General features: G+C 51.3%; 1 protein-coding gene across 43 annotated transcripts in view; it reads right to left on the reverse strand.

Moving 5' to 3' along the window:
- Positions 1-18,431, reverse strand: part of TACC2 (transforming acidic coiled-coil containing protein 2) — a 211,973-nt gene that overhangs the window by 129,132 nt on the left and 64,410 nt on the right. For 12 of the 43 annotated variants that reach the window (XM_067024456.1, XM_067024434.1, XM_067024438.1 and 9 more), the window contains 4 exons: positions 9,732-15,011; positions 9,051-9,164; positions 8,290-8,454; positions 6,215-6,265 (listed from right to left, as the gene is read on the reverse strand). The exons of 13 other annotated variants lie outside the window; for them this stretch is intronic. In XM_067024456.1, the coding sequence (XP_066880557.1) occupies positions 6,215-6,265; positions 8,290-8,454; positions 9,051-9,164; positions 9,732-15,011 (5,610 nt within the window). The remainder of the gene's footprint in view (positions 1-6,214; positions 6,266-8,289; positions 8,455-9,050; positions 9,165-9,731; positions 15,012-18,431) is intronic. 18 more of the 43 variants (XM_067024460.1, XM_067024453.1, XM_067024459.1 and 15 more) reach the window with 4 other exon arrangements.

Here is an 18,431-nt window from a genome sequence, read left to right on the forward strand (position 1 = left end):
TGAGGGCCACTCCAGTGAGCAGGCTGTCAGCCACAGCTCGAGAGGTAGCTTTAATGGGTAATGAGACCTTCCAAAGAATCCAGGGGAGATGCAAATGAACTTCAGCAAATTTCAAGGAGCCCTTGTGTCAAAGCACAAATGGTTACTAGTAACCTGCCTGAATAATAGCATTAGTATCATTCAAATGATGATAGTAGTAAAAACAGCAGTAATAACAAAAATTACCCCTGATGTTTAAGTCCTTACTGCATGCCAGGCAGGCACTCGGCTAAGCTTTTAACACACATTATTTTTATGTGATCTCCCTAATATCTGTCTGTAGTGGATCCTAGCATTATACGTATTTTACAGATGAGGAAACTGAGGCTTAGAGTAGCTAAGGAATTTGCTCGAGGTTGGAGAGTCTAATGGCAGATCCAGAAGTTAGACCTGGCCATCTGCCTCTGGAGTACCACCTGACCTGGTTTTCCAGGACAGAAAGCCTCCAACAGATAGCGAGTTGAGATGAATTATTCAGCAAAGGCTCACGGAGCACCCACTGTGTTCCACGCAGAGTATATCGGGTGCTGGGTAACCAAGAGCTGCATCTGCAAATCTAACCTTCCTAAAGAAACAAGATCGTCACTTCTTCTCTTGGCCACAGGCCGACACCCACTTTCTATACAGGTGACCATCACCACGTGTCCCACCAAACATTTCTAGACGGAGAGTTCAGGCTCGTGACACCCACCTCCTGATCTAGCGTCAGAGGACACGGCGGCGCGGGGAGGGGAAGGAGGCGCAGTCGCTCGGCAAAGGCGTGAAGGCACACGGTGAGTGGCAGGAGGCGGTGAACCCCCATCCCTCCGGAGGGAGGGTGCTGAGCACCTGGGTGGAGTCAGCAAACCGCAGGCATCACTCCCGGGCAGTGCCTGCCCACCGACTGCCCACCTGCCCATTCACCCCAACCCTCTATACAAGCGAGGAGGGGTGCCCAGTGTCCTAGCTCCTCCCTAAGGGGGAGACCTTGGCTGGCCTTCTAAGCACCTGGCCTGGCTGCACATTTGCTGGGGGCCTGAGCCCGCTATGGGGATGGAGCTGTCTTCAGGAGCCCCCGCCGCTCAGGGACCTTGTCTACAGCTCTGCCGTCACAGCTCCTGGCTATGGAAAGCTGGCTTGTGCGCTGTACTCTGCATCTTGCCTCCCCTAATCACCTTTAACCTTCCTTTAAGCCCCAGGAGACATCATTGGCCCATTTATCCGTGAAGAAGCCGAGGCTTGGAGAAGTGACCCAATCACCCAGCAAGGCCCAAGAGCGGGGGATCAGGATTTGAACTCCAGGACCTAACGCTCCCCTCCCTCCAGCCTGATTTCACCCTCAGCCTCACGTCTGGTGCCTCCTCCCCGCCCCCCGTCCTCCCCGCCCCGTCACGGGGCCCTGCTTCCCTCCACCTACGGCTGCTCCTGGCCTGAGGCCTCAGTGCTGACCGTGTCCACTGCACACTGCGGTCCTCTCTCTGCGCGCCCCGCCCACTCCCAGGGCACAGGTGTACCCCTCCCCTGAGGTTTTTCTTCCCAGACACCCTCTGACCACCTTCCCAAAGGAAAAGGCATTAAACGTCTCAGTAATCAGACCCGTTACAGTGCCTTCCCTGGAAACAGAGAAACACTTGCTCGGTCTACCTCTGAATCAGCAGGCTGCTAAAATATTTAACACCTGACGACTTAACATGCTTGAGAAGAAAGGGGAGGCCGAGATGCAGTTAGCTGGGGCCTCTGACCTTGCGCTTCCCACGGTCAGCTTCTTTCCCACCCTGCCGGCTTCTGGGGACAAGGTCGGTACAGAGACGGCAACTGGCAAACACCTCTCTGCTGTGGACCCACGTCAGCTCCCTCCCAGCCCGGCTGGGCACCCTTGCAGATGTGGCCGGTGGGGATGGGTAGGCACAGAGAGCTCTAGATTAAGTGTTTGGAGCCAGCTGACTGGGTTACCCGGGCCTCCTTACCAGGCCTGAGTGTGAGGCTGCACTGGCTGAGCCAAGGCCTCCAGCCGGCCCGACGCTGAGCATCCTCGGTTCAGGTGCCAGGGAGACGCCTCCCGCTGGTCCGTGCTGCCTGGCACTTGTGCCATGAATACACCCCAGTCTCCAGTCTGGAGGCACAGCTGCCTGACTTTCCCACTGGCAGAGCCAAGGGGTGGCAAGGAGGAACCCGGCGCTCACTGAGCACCACCGGGCATCTGAGCTCTGCAAGGGCTTCACACAGAACCCCTCGGAATCCATGCTGCCGACGGGGACGCTTCATCTCTTATGTACACGTGAAGGAACTGTGGCTTCAGGTTGGGCTGTCCCATGCAGAGCCCACTAGCCCACGTGGCTATTTCAATTTCAGTTTTAATTAATCAAAGTTAAATAAAATTCACAATTCAGTTCCTCCCTAACCCTGAAACCGGCCCCAGATTTTCAAGTGGCCTCATTTCAGGTGTGTAGTAGCCACCCGTGGCTAGTGGCTGCCATACCGGGTGGCAGAGATATAGAACGTTTCCATCATCGTAGAAAGCTCCAGTGGACAGAATGTCTTAGAGAATAACCTCCCCAAGATTCCTCCTGGCTAATAAGTTACTGATCAGAGATCCAAACATGGATTAGATGTCTGAAGAACTCTCCAGAAGAGAGGTTCCAGCCCCAGCCCTAACTCTCATTAAGCCACTGGCCTTGAGCAATCCACGTCTCCTGTCCCGGCCTCCTCTTCCTCCTTTGCACAAGGGGCACACAAGTGGTACCTACTAAGGGTTGAGGTGAGGTGGAAATAAGATGCTAGGTGTGGAAGTACTTTGGCCCAGAAGGATGAACAAGTGAAAGGGAACTTACACTGAATACTTATTTTGTGTTGGGTACTCTAAATAAAGTGGCTCGTTTCATCCTAGGTATTATATACCCCCACTTTACAGGTGGGTAAACGGTTTCATCAAAGGTGATGCCCCCAAGGTCACAGAACTAGAACTCGGCCTGGAACGTATCTGTAGACCTCCAGGCCTATGCTGGTCTCACACGGTAGAACTCAATTCTACAGTCTTCTTTCTAAAGCCCAGAAGCAGGTTTGGGGCCGTGTTGCTGGGAAGCAAGTCCCCACGCCCTGGGGCAGGTCCTCGGTTCAGCTCAGGTATCAAGCGGAAGCGTGTCGTCAGGGGCCAGAATCTGATTCTAGTTCGGCTGTCAGGTAGCTCTCCCTCGCCCCATCCCTATTCCGAGTCTCGACAAGAATGCGCCCAAGTTTCCTTCCGGATATCCAGCTAGAGTCTAAAATACCCATTTCTCAGTCACACCTACTGAAACGAACCTGCATCCTGGTCTCACACAGTGACGGTACTGAGAGGTTCCAGGAAGAGAAGCAGATGAGCTCGGACACGTTTGTTTGGAAAATCGCCACCTTGCCCTGAAACTGGCCTGGGATTCTTAAGTGGCTCTTCCTGCGTCAGATCCAGATGTGGCATAGCAGAGGCCTCAGGGCTGAGGGGCTCAGAAACCCAGAAGGGCTAGACCAAAGTAGTGACATTCCCGTCACAGGCACCTGGAGGGGAGGAACCCGCCCCTTGCCTTCAGGGCGGCTGATTATTTCCTCATAATCCAGCTTTCCAAAGTGACTTGGCATTATTCCCAAGGACAGATTCACCTCTAAAAGAATTTGTTTTAATTATGGAACACAAAAGCTTCAGAACATAAAGCCTACATTTGCAAAGGTCCTTTGACTTTTACAGTACGATGGCTCACAATGATTGAAGCTGTGGATCGTACTCTGAATCCACGTCATCCGTAGAGTCGTTAGTTCTGAGGTACTTTTGAGCCATGTAACAAGCTCCTGTGAGCGGAGCAGGGTTAGTAGAGCTCGCATGTGACAGAAGCAGAGGCACAGAGAGGTCAACCAGCTGGAAAAAGACTCATCCAGCCTCATGTCTCCCCGTTCCTGTGAGGTCTGTTACTATATCATTTGGAGACCTTGGGTATTTTCTTTGTTTGCTTAATTCCCAGGATGTTTTTCAATAAAGACGTTTAAAATGATAATAGTGGTTACCATTTGTATTTTACACTCACCATATATCGGGCATTATACGAGGTGGCTTTGGAAACATTCCATTTTAATCTTAATTCCAACCCTAACAAGGAAGTATTATTTTTCCCATTTTATAGATATGGAAACAGGATTGAACCGTTAAGCAGCTTCTCCAAGGCATCACACAAGCCAGTAAGAGGTCCCTGGGATATAAACCCTCCATCTTACTCCATTGTCTCCCTTTGGGGAAGAAAATTGCTCCGAGGGAAAGAAGCGTCAGCACTGTAGCTCTGTAATAGCCCTGTAATAGCCCAATACTTCTCAAAAGGAAGTTTAAAGTAATCCAAGCAACGTAATCTAAAATCAAACCCAGAAGGGTTGGGGCTGGGGACGAGGACCTGTCATCCTGGCTTTATCTGCTAAGAGACCTAGGCTTGGTAGCTTCTTTTCCTTTCCTTAATTGATACAGCTGTAGCCCTCCTCAAAACCTTATTCTGAAACTCAAAAACATGGTGTCACAGCTGGTAATTTTAGAAGGAGGAGGAGAGAGAAGGAAGAAACAGACCCAGTGGGGGGAAGGGCCGGAAGTCGCTCCAGCCCTGCCTCCGAGCCCAGCCAGGCTTCCTGGACAAGGTGCCGGCTGCCCCTTGCAGCTTCCTCCTCCTACTCCTCAACGCCTCCGCCCAGTTGCCCTTCGTGGTTTAGCCTAGGTGTACGCCCAGACCCAAAGCACCTGGGCATAGTTTAATTCTCTCAAACGCGCTAGTAATTGAAAATGATACCTTTCCAACCCTTTCCCCAAATGGGAAAAAAAGAGACCCCTTTAAACAAATATTCAGCAAAAACAAGCTCGGTGCTGTCCACGGTGGATTCAGAACTACACATCTGACCATCGGTGGTGTGAAAGCAAAATGCCCAATTCTAGACTTTCCACCCACTGAAGACAGTCGTTGTATATAGAAATCCACAGCCAAGCCGTCTGTCCACAGACTCCTATTTCTTGGAGTTGGGTGTACATGTACCTCTTGGGTGGAGGTGAGCAAAGCCACAAGATACCCACAGCACATCCACCAGCAGGGCCAATTTGACGTCAAAAGATGGGAAATTAAGCAGCAAAATATTTGTGCTCCCGGCATCTACCTGGATGTGAGATTGGGTTATTAAACTATCCTGTCACCAAGACAGAAAAGAGACATTTCTTAGATATTGAGTCTGACCTGTGGTATCAGCTCCACTCAAGTTAGCAGAATCTCAAAATTCAATAGATTCCACAGAAGCATGTCACCTGATAACCAAGAGAGTAGAAAATATGGTTTTGACTTGCTTTGCTCTTCTCGTGGCAACTCAAAGCATTATTTTTATGTTGAAATACAATACGATATGGTACACAATAAAAGATACACATAAAGTTTTACAATAAAACAAGATCTCAAAAGTTTTTAACTTGAAGCAGATCGCTGTGGGCTACACAGTAGGGGTTAAGAAAGAATTCGCTCTCTTCAGCCATGAAGACATTTTAACAGACAAGGAAGTCAGCCCTGGGAAAGAAAGATGGCTGGGCTGGAACCTCAACCTCAAGAAGACGAACAGTTACCACTCAGTTCACTGCAGCAGAAAAGCCCGTCCCACAGAACTGTAATAGAAAACCTAACCCCTGGCAGGCGCTGGAATGCACTGGAATTGCATTTGATCAGTTATCTCAGCCCTCACTGCAACTCAGCGAGGCAAGTAGAGTTGTGACCTCCCCATTCTACAGATTGGCAAACCAAGGTTAGGCCTGTAACCTGGAAGGTGCACAGCTGGGTGTGAACCCGAACTTCACCACCACCCTAGCTCCTGGCAGTGTCCGCCTCAGTGTGGCCACCCAACCTCCCCCAGACCGCTGCCCAAATTCACCTTCACGTGCAACACCTCCTGTTCCCAGGACGCGCACCTCTGACCTTGGCCACACTTTCTCTGAGGCCTGCCCAGGTCCACGGCACAGCTCCCTCCTGGTGAAAGGTCCACCGGAGCTACTGAGCCTACCCCCAAGGCAAAGAAGCATTCCCTACGTTGTGTTAAAGTAGGAATGAAGTTGCTGGTCTGAGAGATGAGGGTCACCATGGGAAGGCTTGGCCTTCTGGATCATTGGATAGCTGTGAGAGCTCTGTGAGGAACTGGGGTGTTCCAGAGGGCAGCTACTCACCATGTGGAACTGTTGAGGGCTTGGAGTGTGGCCGGTCCAAACTGAGATGCACTGTGGGTACAAAATACAGCCCAGCTTGCAAAGACTTCATATGAAAGCAAGCATGTAGGATATCAAATTAATAATTTATATATTGATTGCATGTTGAAATGATAATATTTGTGTTATACTGGGTTGCATAAAATGTATTATTGAAATTAATTTTACCTGTTTCTATTTAGTTTTGAATATGGCTACTAGAAAATTTAGGATTACATTTATGGCTTACGTTCTATTTCTTTTTTTTTTTTAACATCTTTATTGGAGTATAACTGCTTTACAATGGTGTGCTAGTTTCTGCTGTATAACAAAGTGAATCAGTTATATGTATACATATATCCCCATATCCCCTCCCTCTCGTGTCTCGCTCCCTCCCTCCCTATCCCACCCCTCTAGGTGGTCACAGAGCACCGAGCTCATCTCCCTGTGCTATGTTATGTTCTATTTCTATTGGACAGAGCTGGTCTATACCTTCCAGAGACCTTTGACTGTCTACTAAGTATAAAGTGGAATCTGTTGGGGTCCATTTAGTCAGGTGCTGCTGCCCCTGTAATTCCCCTCGAGGGAGGGGAGACACAGGTCACCCCACCTGGCAAGCTGGAGGGGAGGGCCCATTCAGAATTCTTTCTGGAAATCCTCAGCCAATGGGAGAGTGGCAGGCCTTTTTCCTAAGAACCCAAGGCACAGGAAAGGTCAGCCCTTTTCCATCCTCATTTCCTTCAAGGACCAGGGCAAAGCAGGTTCTGGAGCCCAGTGATCTAAATTGAAGTAGACCCTGGGCCACAAATGCAAGCCCGGAATGCAAAAGCTACATAGGTAATTTTAAAAGGTCGAGAGCCACATTAAAAACAAGAAAAAAATGTGGAATTAATTTCAGTAACATATTCGAACCAAGTACAACCTAAATATTATCATTTTAACATATAACAATATAAAAATTATTAACGATGTATTTTGTATTCTTTTTTTGGGGCCACACTGCACGGCTTGTGGGATCCGAGTTCAAAGTACAGAACCCTAACCGCTGGACCACCAGGGAATTCCCTGTATTCTTTTCTTCACACTAAATCTTCAACCTCTGGGGTGTGTTTTACCCTTACAGCACACGTCCATTCACATGGTGACCAGTGGCTGCCAAACTGGACAGCACAACTCAAGAATCTAAAAGTCTGCCAGCCGGCAAGTCCTCAACCACAGCAAAGTGCACAGAACACCCATTATAATGTAAATGTCTGCTGCTCGGTAAACTGTGATAAGTCACACTACTTCAGCCACTAAGAGTTATGTTTGCAAAGAGTTCTGATGGCGGCATAAAAAAAGGACTCAGAATTTAAACAGGAAAAAACAGTGGATGAAGCGACACTAACATAATAAACACCAGTCATCGTTAGTTGGTGTGGTTGTGGATTCTCCTCTTTTTCTTTATACTCTTCTATACCTTACGAATTTTCTAATATTAATTTAGAAATTATAATTTAAAAATTTTAAGTGATTAAAACAAAGAGCCATGAAATACTTATTGAATTACTACTATATGCCTGGTCCTGAGATCTTCTTGTTCTCTAAGAAGGTGATAAAACATCCAGGGACTGAAGAAGGAGCTAATATGACAGTTATGGGGAGGGGAGGGGAGGGGAGGATTTTCCAGTTAGACATTTTCTCCTACCCTTTAACTAGGGATGTCAAAAATACATACGAGCAGGGGCTGCAGGGAATTTTGTGCTAAGTCAGCAGAGGAGACAAGTGTGCAGATTAAAACTGCATCTGTCTCGGCAGCAACGTCCGTATCTCATTGGCCCAGAGGGCCTCGAAGGGCAGGAAAGGCAGCTGGGTGTCGGTGGAAGTGCTCAGACTCGAAAAACAGGTGATCATGAATTCTTTCAGCATGTGCAGAATATGCAACAAATCATTTACAAAATGCCTGCAGCTGTTTGGTAGGCTATACTGGTCAGCCACAGGTACTAATTTAAAGTCCAACCCCGCCCCGCTCACACACACATGTGCCTGCACACACATACACATACACACACACATACCCATGGAGAGCTCTGGAAGAGCCAAAGATCGAAGGATGCTGCACAGCTTGGTCAGAATGTGTCTTTGCCACAGTGTCTCCCTCTCCCGCAAAGGATGAAATTTCCCAGCAGCTGCTGCTGCGCCAACAGGGTGGCATTTCACTTGGGAAAGAACAGGCAGGTACGCTGCAAAGTGTGAAGGTCTGGGATTCACACTTGCATCTATCATTTGTCCTCCTCTAATCTTGAGAGGGGTGTGACTGCTGCTGGTGATTAGACATTCCTGCTTGAGATTAAAGCAAAGTTGAGCCCATTTGCCTCCAAAGGTAATGAACTAGATTAGGAGGTGTAGGGCTCAGAGGGTTGGGAGACATGAGGTGCGCTGTCTAAGGGGCGCAGGGTTTCTTTGCAGGGGGAGATGACCATGTTCTATAATTGACTGTAGGGATAATTGCACAACTCCGTGAATATATTAAGAGCCACTGAATTGTACACCTTAAATGAGCAAATTACATGCTTCGTGAATTACATTTCAATAAAGCTGTTAAGGAAAACGAAGATAAGCTCAGACATGAAAGCAACTCACTCAATTCCTTTTACAGCAATGGAGCTCCTAGTTATCTTAGGCACTGCTTTACCTGTATAAAGAACGGGAGTGACTAGGTGTTTCTTTCTTAGATAAAGACTCATATATTAGCAGTACTCTCCTTTGCAAAACATCCAGCATGTCTCTGCCAAGGCACGTATCATGGTTCTCCAAAGGCTGCTACCTTTTCACTGACCTTTCTGCTCCGGCCGCACTTGTGGTCTCCTCTGAAATGACCTCGCCCATGACATTTGGAAAATCCTTCTCAGGAACCAAAGGTAAGGTGGATGGGCCCGGCCCAGAGCTCTTTCTGGGATAAGGTAAAAGAAGCAATAAATATTTAAAAGGGCATTTTTCTCCATGTCCTATTGAAAAGCCCATTTCCCAATTAAAGCTTTAAGTGTCTACTTCACCAAAATCTCTAGAAAAAATTAGCTTCAGGCAGCAAATGGCTTTGAGATGCTTTGGGGTCATTTAGATCTCTCTGCCTAACTCTGTATAAATAAATCCAGATTCAAAAGCAGATGTATTTGGACTCCAGAAAAACTTCTGATTGACCATAACCTATGACCTTATAGCGCACTGCCAGCCTGTAAACATTTCATGCTTTGCAAAGTTTCAGTTAGAAGAATTAAAAGAACACAAGGCGAGGAATAAGATACGTTCAACAGACAGCTCCCATGCCTCCAACCCACTTCTCACATCTTTCAGAATCACAGCACATCCAGAGATTGTGAGCAGGTACATTTAAACAATTAGATATGGAAAATTTACCTTCTTAAAACCACCCATCTCTTTGATTGACTTTTTAAAACCAAGTGGGAACCACTTTTGAGGCTGACCCCATATCCCCATAGGAATTTATTCTTTTAAGTACCTCTCGGCGTCGAGCGCTTCTGGATCCAGGCTTTGCAGCCTCAGGTCCCGAATCTCGCCAGGTTCTGCAGGTGAGGAGACACGCACCTTCCCATCCCCAGCAGGAGCGGGGAGCTCAGGCCCAGCTTGCTCCTCAGCCTGCGGGTGCCCGGCCGGGCTGTCCCCGCTCGGGGCGGCTGCAGCCTCCATCCTCAGAGCCCCTTCACAGCAGCCTGGGTCCCCTCGGCCTCCCGGCAGAGCCGAGGCACAAGACGCACCAGAGAACATGCTCGCAGTACCTGCTTCAGGCGGGTGGGCAGACACACGTGCCCCGGTCTCAGCCGTGCTCACAGTGACGTCACCCTCTGCTTCCCTAGCAGCTTCTGTTCCCAAGCCGGGCTCCAGGGGAGTGTCCGCCTCTTCCCCAGCTGGGGGCTCCAGGGTGCTCTGGGTGCCCAGGGCGTCCTGTGTCTCCGAGATCCCAGCAGCACCTCCATGCGTCCTCTCACCCCTAAGTGTGTCTGGGGTACAGGCCTCACTGATGGCCTCGGCCACAGTCAGAACATTCCCACGGGAAGAAGATGCTCCCTGGGCAGAGGTGGACACTGACATGTCACCCAGAGCCCCTGGGTGAGAAAAGCCCTGGGCACCATCTTCTCTGGGTTGGCTGTCCCAGCTAGATGTTTCCTGGTGCTGTTTTCCAGAAGGAATTATGTCGTCTTGAGCTGCGTCCCCTTCTCCAAGGCCCCGGGGAGCCACATGCCAGTCAGCATTGGGACTCTCTGGAGAGGTCCCCCGTGAAGACAGGCCCGAAGTTGACTCCTGCAGGTAGCTTTCCTGCTGTGAGGGGGCCTGGCTCCCAAGCCCCGGCCAGCCTTCCCCAGCCCCCTCTGGCTTCTTGCTTTCTGTCAGCGGCTGTGGAGGCCCGCTCATTTGCTTCCCCACACTGGCACCTGGCAGGCTCTGCTCTGCAGCTGGCCGTGCTGGCCCCGGCAGCTTCTCTGGAGCTGGATCCTGGGGACCCAGACGAGAAATCTCAGCCTCGACAGCCAGCTCTTGCTTCTCCTTTGACTGTTCCCAGAGTCCAGCAGGAGTGGTGGGGAGAGGGGCGATGGCCACTCCTCGAGTCCCATCTGGAAGCTTCTCTGGGCTTGGCGTGGCAAGGTCCTTGGCCATCACACTCTTCCCAGCTCCTGCCTTTTCTCCCAGTGTGCTCTGGGGCCGATCGGCGGTCAGGGCTCCAAGCACAGACTTCTCAAAGATCTTGGTGATGTGTTCCCTGAAGTCAGGGAGCCCAGAGATCATACTGGTCAGCCTGGAGCTTGCGTCTACACCGGCTGATCCTCCCTTCCTGGGATCCTCGGAAGGGTCTACCATCCTCTCCCCACTGCGCTCTCTCTCCCTTGCTGCATCACCTGCCGTGCTCTCCTCACTGGCAAGGTGTGCTGAGAGTTCACTGGGCTTGGCACTTGCCCCGGGAGCTCTTGACCCTTTCTGCTCCTCTGTGGTCTGCTTACCCTTGGCCAGAAGTGGCACCCTGTCCAGGTAGGGCACGGAGTCCGCGGGTCCCTCAGAGGTCCCAGCTTGGGGGCTTCCGCTGCTGGCTGGCACGGCAGAGATTTCCTCACCTGCGGCTCCTGGTTGCCAGAGGAAGGCAGGGGAGCCACACGGTACCTTCGTGGAGGAGGCATTTTCCAAGACAAGCAGGGGCTCCCGTGTGGGACGAGGGCTTTCACCGGGAGCTCTGAGGCCTTGAGGTGAAACAGCTTTCACGCCACTGTCTTCTGCCCCTTTCCTGGCAGCGCCCTCCACATGCAGGTAAGGAGTGCCAGGGGCAGCCTCTTCTGGTGGCCTGGACGACAGGAGCCTCTTTGGGTCAGGGACAGCCTGGGCTGCAGAAATATCCACCTCGCTCCTGGGAATCCCACCCAGCTCTCTGGCTGGCAGCAAGGCATCCTGGCGGCTGGCGGAGGGCTGCTCAGCTAGGCAGGGCTCACCTAGGGCACAGGTAGAAGCCTCCTCCCCAGGGGAGGGAAACTGCTCTGTTGGGAGGAAGCCACCACTCCGAGCAGCTTCTCCTGGCTCCCCCGGAGCCCGTGGTGTCCCCAGGTCTCCTCCGTCAGCGTTCCCACCAATCTCAGCAGTCCCACCACCCGCACTTTGATCCTCGGCTGATGGGGAACTTTCAAGAAGCTTCTGGGCCTCCGCATCCGTGGCAGTGGGACGCTCCATTTCCTTCTGTGGGGCTAACCCTGACTGCCGCCTGCCCTCCTGGGTTTCGTCACCGGCCTCTCTCTCTGGGGCCTCCTGAGTGGGTGTGGCTCTGGGGCCGGCAGGTGCTGGAGCTGGTGGGCAGCGAGCTGCCTTCAGGAGAGCTACTGAATCAGGCCGACAAGGCGGCGCCCCCACTGCGTTCCCACTTGCCCTCTCCGTCTTACCCAAGTCCCGGAGCGGGGGCCAAGCGTCAGCTGCTTCCGAAATGCCTGCATCCCCGAGACATGCCTCTTCATGCTGGCTGCCAGCTTTCCGCCCATCAACCAGCTCCTGCTGGGACTTGTTTGGCCCCTGTCCAGCACAGCAACTTTCCTTTCTGCTCAAGCCGCGTGCAAGAGAAGAGTCTTGTGAGGTGTCTGCTGCCGGAGGTGGGCCCCCGGACAGCTGACTGCCACTGCATTCTCCCTCTTGCCCACTCCCCCCTAGTGTAGACAACTCCGGTCTCTTTGGGGCTGACTCCGGAACTGTGTGCCCGGGAGCTGAACTTGGAGCATCAGACAGACTGCCCTTGGTGAGCTCACTTTGAAGTTCTGGTTCAGAAGCCTGTTCCTTTGCTCCCTGAGCGGGCAAGCTCACATCTTCTTCCCGAGGTTCCACGGGTATGTGGCTCTGGGGAGAATCTGCACCCAGGTTCTTAAACTCTGCATCACCTGGGTAAGTCTCTTTCTCGCTTTCGCACTGTTGGGACTTCTCCCTGAGCGTTTCAGGGACGGATGCTTCTGTGTCCGTTTGGGGCTGCTGGAGACGGTTCTCAGAATACAGCGAGGGCCTCCCAGATGCAGCCACTCGTATCCCGCTGTCCCCCGGGCAGGACAGCTTTTCCTGCTGATCTTGCTCCAGGCTGAGGGTCGCGAACCCACTGTCCACTGCCAAGTTCTCCTCCTCAGGGGGAGGGAGACCATCGGTGTGGACCTCCTGGCCGGCTGCGTCGCGCCCCAGCCCATGGGCGTGGGGTGGTGTCTGCAAGCCCTCTTCATCACAGCTGCCGGGCCTCTGCGCGGATGGGTGGCTCCTCGTCTTTATTTCAGATTTGCCCTCCGCCTCCTGGGCTTTGGGGACGACCTCTGTAGCAGGAGTCGACAGGAAATCCGATTTCTCTGATTCTAAAGCAGGAAGAAGGTCCATTCTTCCCAATCCCCCCACATCCTGAAAGGTGTCAGGATACTTGGTCTGCAGTCCTGGCCCCTCCCAGACAGCTCCCTGGGGAAAAACGTGTTTACCGGCTCCATCCGGCCCAGAGGGTGGGATGGGATGCTGCTCCTGGAGCTGGTGCAGTGCAGCAGATGCATGGACCACTTGGGCTTCTCCCATCATCCCCCAGGCCGCCAAGCTCCAAGCTGCATCTTCTGATGGGGAACCGGGCCTGTCCACAGGCCCGGGGGCCTCCTTTCTGAGTGGCTGTGCTGAGGCCATGCTGGGAAGGCTGTTGCTCCCCACATCGCCAGTTAGCTGTGAAACCTCATCCTTTTCCCGCTCTGGGTCAGGCTTCTTGCAGCCACAGGCTTTGGATTGCTCTCCCTGAAGGTTCCCAGGATCTGCACCCTCAACTGGCTCTGGGGCTGCTTCCTGTCCTCTAGGGTCGGCCGCAGGTAGTCTGCTTTCCTTAGCCACAGCTGGACCTTCAGGGGCTTTGGCTTCAGCCTTTGGCCCCAGTGACCTTCTGGCACTTGCACCGGCAGGGGGAAGAGGCAGGACCGCTTGTCGGACCTCGTGGCTTTGCTCCCTATTCCAGAGCTCTTCCCTCTCCTCCGGGGGTGAAGGAGCAGGAACCTCTCTGGGGCCCCCTTCTGGACCCGCTCCCTCTCCTCCGAGGTCTGATGCGTGCTTCTCCTGTCCTGCCAACCCTGCTTCTGCCTGCTCTTTAGCCAGATCTGTAAGAACAGGCCTCTCAGCACCAGAGATCATCTCTCTGGGCTGTTCTGCAGCAGCAGAGGCCCGAGCAGCTGGCTGTGAAGTGAGGCTTGAAGCTGGATCCGTTTCTTCAGTCGCTGCGTGTGGGGCAGGCTCGGGGCTCCCAAGCAGGCCCCCCTCGGGCTGGTCACCTGCCGTCACACAGACAGCTTGACGGGGCTCGGCTCCTTGCCCCCCTGTCTGTGAGTGACCCCGAGCATCAGGGGCGTCCAGAGTCTCCTCCCAAGAGCCCTTGGCCCCCGGTGCCAGGGCAGGACCCAGTGACTCCCAGGGCAGCTCTGTGGGCGGCGGATGCGCTCCCACTTGCCGCGGGCAGCTTTCCCGGGCAGCGACCTTCGCTTCGGCTCCTTGGGTCGCCCCCGAAGCACTCCCGCTGGGAGGGCAGGCCCTGAGGACTCCCGAGTCATCGGTGAAGTCCTGAGGCGGCCCCTCCGCTTGGCATTTAGGGGCTGGATCTTGTGGGGTCGGGTTCTCGGGTTTTGGGGGGGACTCTTCCAGGCCGGCTGAGCTCTCTTGGCCTGGTGGGGCTGCAGCAGGGGCCATGGGGGCTCCCCGCCCAGACTCTGGCAGGGGAAAGCCACCTGCAGCCTCTTTCCCTTGGGACTCAAAACCACCAGGCCAGCCATCCTCTCCACACAGCTGCGCCTTCATCGGCTCTCGAGGAGAAGCTGCTGAAATTCCCGGCAACTGGTCAATGGAACTGGAGGAAGACAGTTTCTGTCCCTCTTCTTCCTTCGGTCCTCTCTCTCTGCCGGCGCTGGGGGCAATTGCAACCACCCTGCGCCGAGCAGAGCTGTCCATCCCAGGGACAAAGGCTGCTGGGGCGTATCCTGGGGCATTGGGGGAAGGTTCCCTCTGGGGGTGTTGAGCCAGGGGACAATCTTCGGGTTCCGCTGCTGGGCTGGCCGAGCAAACTTTCGGGGTGCCCTCGGCAAAGGGCACGGAGGCCAAGGGGCTCCCCTGCTCCCAGGGCTCCGGTGGGCTGGGCAGTGGAGAATCTTCTTGGCCCCTGGCTTCCCGTGGGTGCTTCCTTGGCTCAGTCACCTCTGGGGACACGATGCAGGGATACCGGCTGGCGGCACCTTCAGAAGCGGAGCGGGAACCTCCGTGCCCGACGCTGCCAACAATGAAAACATTTATTGTTTTATCAGTTCTCATGGATGCCAAGGACAGAGCCACAGCCCAGGCAGAATCAAATCACTCCACACCTCTCCCCACTAAAGGCCACAACGCACACCATCCTCGTGCATCTCGCTCCTCTCCATGAAGAGACACCCCCTAATCCCACCCCTCCTGTAACCATGACATATGCCCGCCCTCTCTGCAAAAATTAGTGCAGAAAATCTCAAACATTCAAGCTGAGGCTTCCCATGCTGGTCAGTAGTGAACCGGGAAATATGGAAACTAATTCATAATTGTCTACAATGCAGGAAACTCAGAACATTTCTAATAAATATAAACCATGAGAGAGAATTTGGATGAGCTCTGTTTACAAAGAGGTCCTGAACACTTCTGGGGATCCTTAGATGTTCAGGAAAAGGGCAAAAATGGGGAAAGTCAAGCTTTGAAATAAAGAGCTATTCTTGACAAAAAGTTAACTTGATTCTTTACATTCAACGGGTGGTACCATGAGGCATAATCCCAAAATCAATTCTATTGAGCTGTGGAATTTCTGCGTATGACCTAAATATAAAATTCCTGGGAGCTGAATTACTTTCATACCCATATGTATCTCAGCTTGAACTTACTTTGCTGTACAGCGTGTAAAGAAAAACTGTGAACATGCAGGAAACTTGGGGGAATATGGCTCAGAGCCATGGACTTGCTATAGATCATCAACTATCCAGTTATTGTAAAATAGCTTATCACATGCCATATTTAGGCTGTGTTTCTCAGTTCTGTATAGTTTTAATTAGGTGTATTTTTTAAATTTAAAAGCAATATATGGCCAATACAAAATTTTGAAAATGTAGAAAAAATGTTGCCACCTGAAGTGTTCTAGTGAATTTCCTTTTTTTCCTACACAACTCTTTAGGGGGTGCAATTTTTGTTATTTTTACATAGCTGTGATTCTATATACTTTTGTGATCATATATCTTTCAGTATCAAAAGAAATTGCTCAAGGCAAAGTTAACAAAAGTATGGTTTTTCTAAGGCTTTTACCATGTTCTTTGAAATTATTACAAGGAGGAAAATTTATGGCATCTTCTTGTAACTATTACATACACACATATTCACATATTCATAGACCCACAGTGTTTTGGATACGACCAGAGGAAAGATTCTATTCTGCACGTCCACTACCAAAATCCTATCTTTCCATGCAGGGCAACGCGTATACATTTGTTTATGAGAGATGCATATAGTGGGAAGATAAAGTACATTTCTGTTCAAATTTAGAAATATGTGTTATGGACTGAATTGTGTCCATCTAAAAATCCATATGTTGAAGTCCTAATCTATAACGTGACTGTATTTGGACACGGGGCCTTTAAGGAGGTTAATTACAGTTAAGTGAGGTCATAAGAGGGAGGTCCTGATCCAGTAAGACTGAAGTCTTTATAAGAAGAGGAAGAGATACCAGGAGTCGCTCACACAGACAAGAAGGCCATGAGCGGATGCAACAAGAAGGTGCCGTCTGCAAGCCAAGAAGAAAGGTCTCACCAGAAACCAATCCTCCAGCCCCCTAACCTTGGAATTCCCTAACTGAAAAAATAAATTTCTGTCATTGAAGCCACCCAGTCTGTGGTCTTCTCTTATGGCAGTGTGAACAAACTAATACAATAGGTATATTGGGCATTTATTGTACTATCCTTTCAACATTTTTAAGGTTTCAAAATTTCCAAAATGAAAAGCTGGGAAAATAATAATGGATGAAATTTATTGGACATCAGTGCTTTACATGGATTATCTCATTTAACCCTACCAATAGCCATGCAAGATGGATATTATCACTGCCATTTTGCAGATAAGAACCCTGAGAACAGAGAGGTTAAGCTTGAATCTGTTGGGCCATAATCTTCTTATTCACTCTATGCCGCCTCCAAAAATAAAAACTTCCATGGAGGGGGACAATGTTTGTGTCCCCAAAGTTCAAATGTTGAAAACTAATCCCAAGGTGATGGTATTAGGAGATGGGGTCTTTGGGAAGTGATTAGGTCATGAAGGTGGAGCCCCCATGAAGGGATTAGTGCCCTTATAGAAGAGACCCGAGAGAGTTTCCTTGCCCCTTCTGCCTTGTAAGGATGCAGAGACGTCCATCTGTGAACTCGAAAATGGACCCTCACCAGACATGGAATCTGCTGGCACCTTGATGTTAGATTTCCATCTTCCAGAACCACAAGAAATAAATGTCTGTCATTAAGCCATCCAGTCTATGGTATTTTTATAGCAGACTGAACAAACTGAGACAGAGGGCAAAAGGCTCTCTACCTGGCTCCATTCCAGCCTCTCGCCAAGCCCCTCACCTATGAAATGTACCTGACATCACATGACATCCTTGAAGGAGGTGTGTACACATGTCACCACACTAGTTGTCCTGATTTAATACTTGTTCCTGCACATATGACATTGAAAATATTTCAGATGGACCCAAGAGAGAGAGTTGGCTACTATCTCAACCAGATTAGCATTTTCAGACCAAAAGCAAGGCTGACAAGAGCAAAGAAGAGAAAACTCAGAGGGTAAGTTACGTGAATCCCTCCAATCCTCACATGGTCATGAGGACGGACGTGCCCACGGAGAGCCCTGGCCCCATGCTGACTGACACAGGTGAAACCACCAGGTGTGCAGGTAACGTGCCTCGGCCTGGCCTCTGCAGAGCAGCATTTCTGGAACTCAATGGATTGTTCCAGAACCAGAAACTCTGCACTCTTGAATCTGGCCATTTTCCTTTTAAATAAGCACTTTACACTGAATTGTGTCCCAATCTTTAACTAGGGTGTCAAACGGTTTAGTAGCTAATGAGATCAGTGGTGTGTAATTCATAAATGAAGTGCTCCCATTTATGTCTGCTTGTTCAAGAAGCGCAGAGCACAGCCCCTCTGCGCTGGTAACAAAACAAACAAAGCAGCTTTGTTCTGTCTCTGACAGCAGCTGCTAGCTCAGGAGTGTGGCTTCCCTTCAGGCTGCCTGAAGTCAGGACCATCTGGGAACGAGATGACAATTTCACTCAATTTGGGCACCTTGAAAACCTGCAGGTCTTTGGAGACAGCAACCAGGAACACATCTCCCAGAGTGTGAGCATACGACTCCATTCAAAATCAGGACCCAGCCTTGGTTTATTTCGCCTAAGCTGGGCACCAGCAATCCCTGTGATTGCCCATCAGAAGCCAATTTTTAAAACCAGATTAGGGCTTCCCTGGTGGCGAGGTGGTTGAGAGTCCGCCTGCCGATGCAGGGGACGAGGGTTCGTGCCCCGGTCCGGGAGGATCCCACGTGCCGCGGAGCGGCTGGGCCCGTGAGCCACGGCCGCTGCGCCTGCGCGTCCGGAGCCTGCGCTCCGCAACGGGAGAGGCCACAACAGTGAGAGGCCCGC

This window comes from Kogia breviceps, chromosome 2, assembly GCF_026419965.1.
Source record: "Kogia breviceps isolate mKogBre1 chromosome 2, mKogBre1 haplotype 1, whole genome shotgun sequence".
Taxonomy (NCBI): Eukaryota; Metazoa; Chordata; class Mammalia; order Artiodactyla; family Physeteridae; genus Kogia; species Kogia breviceps.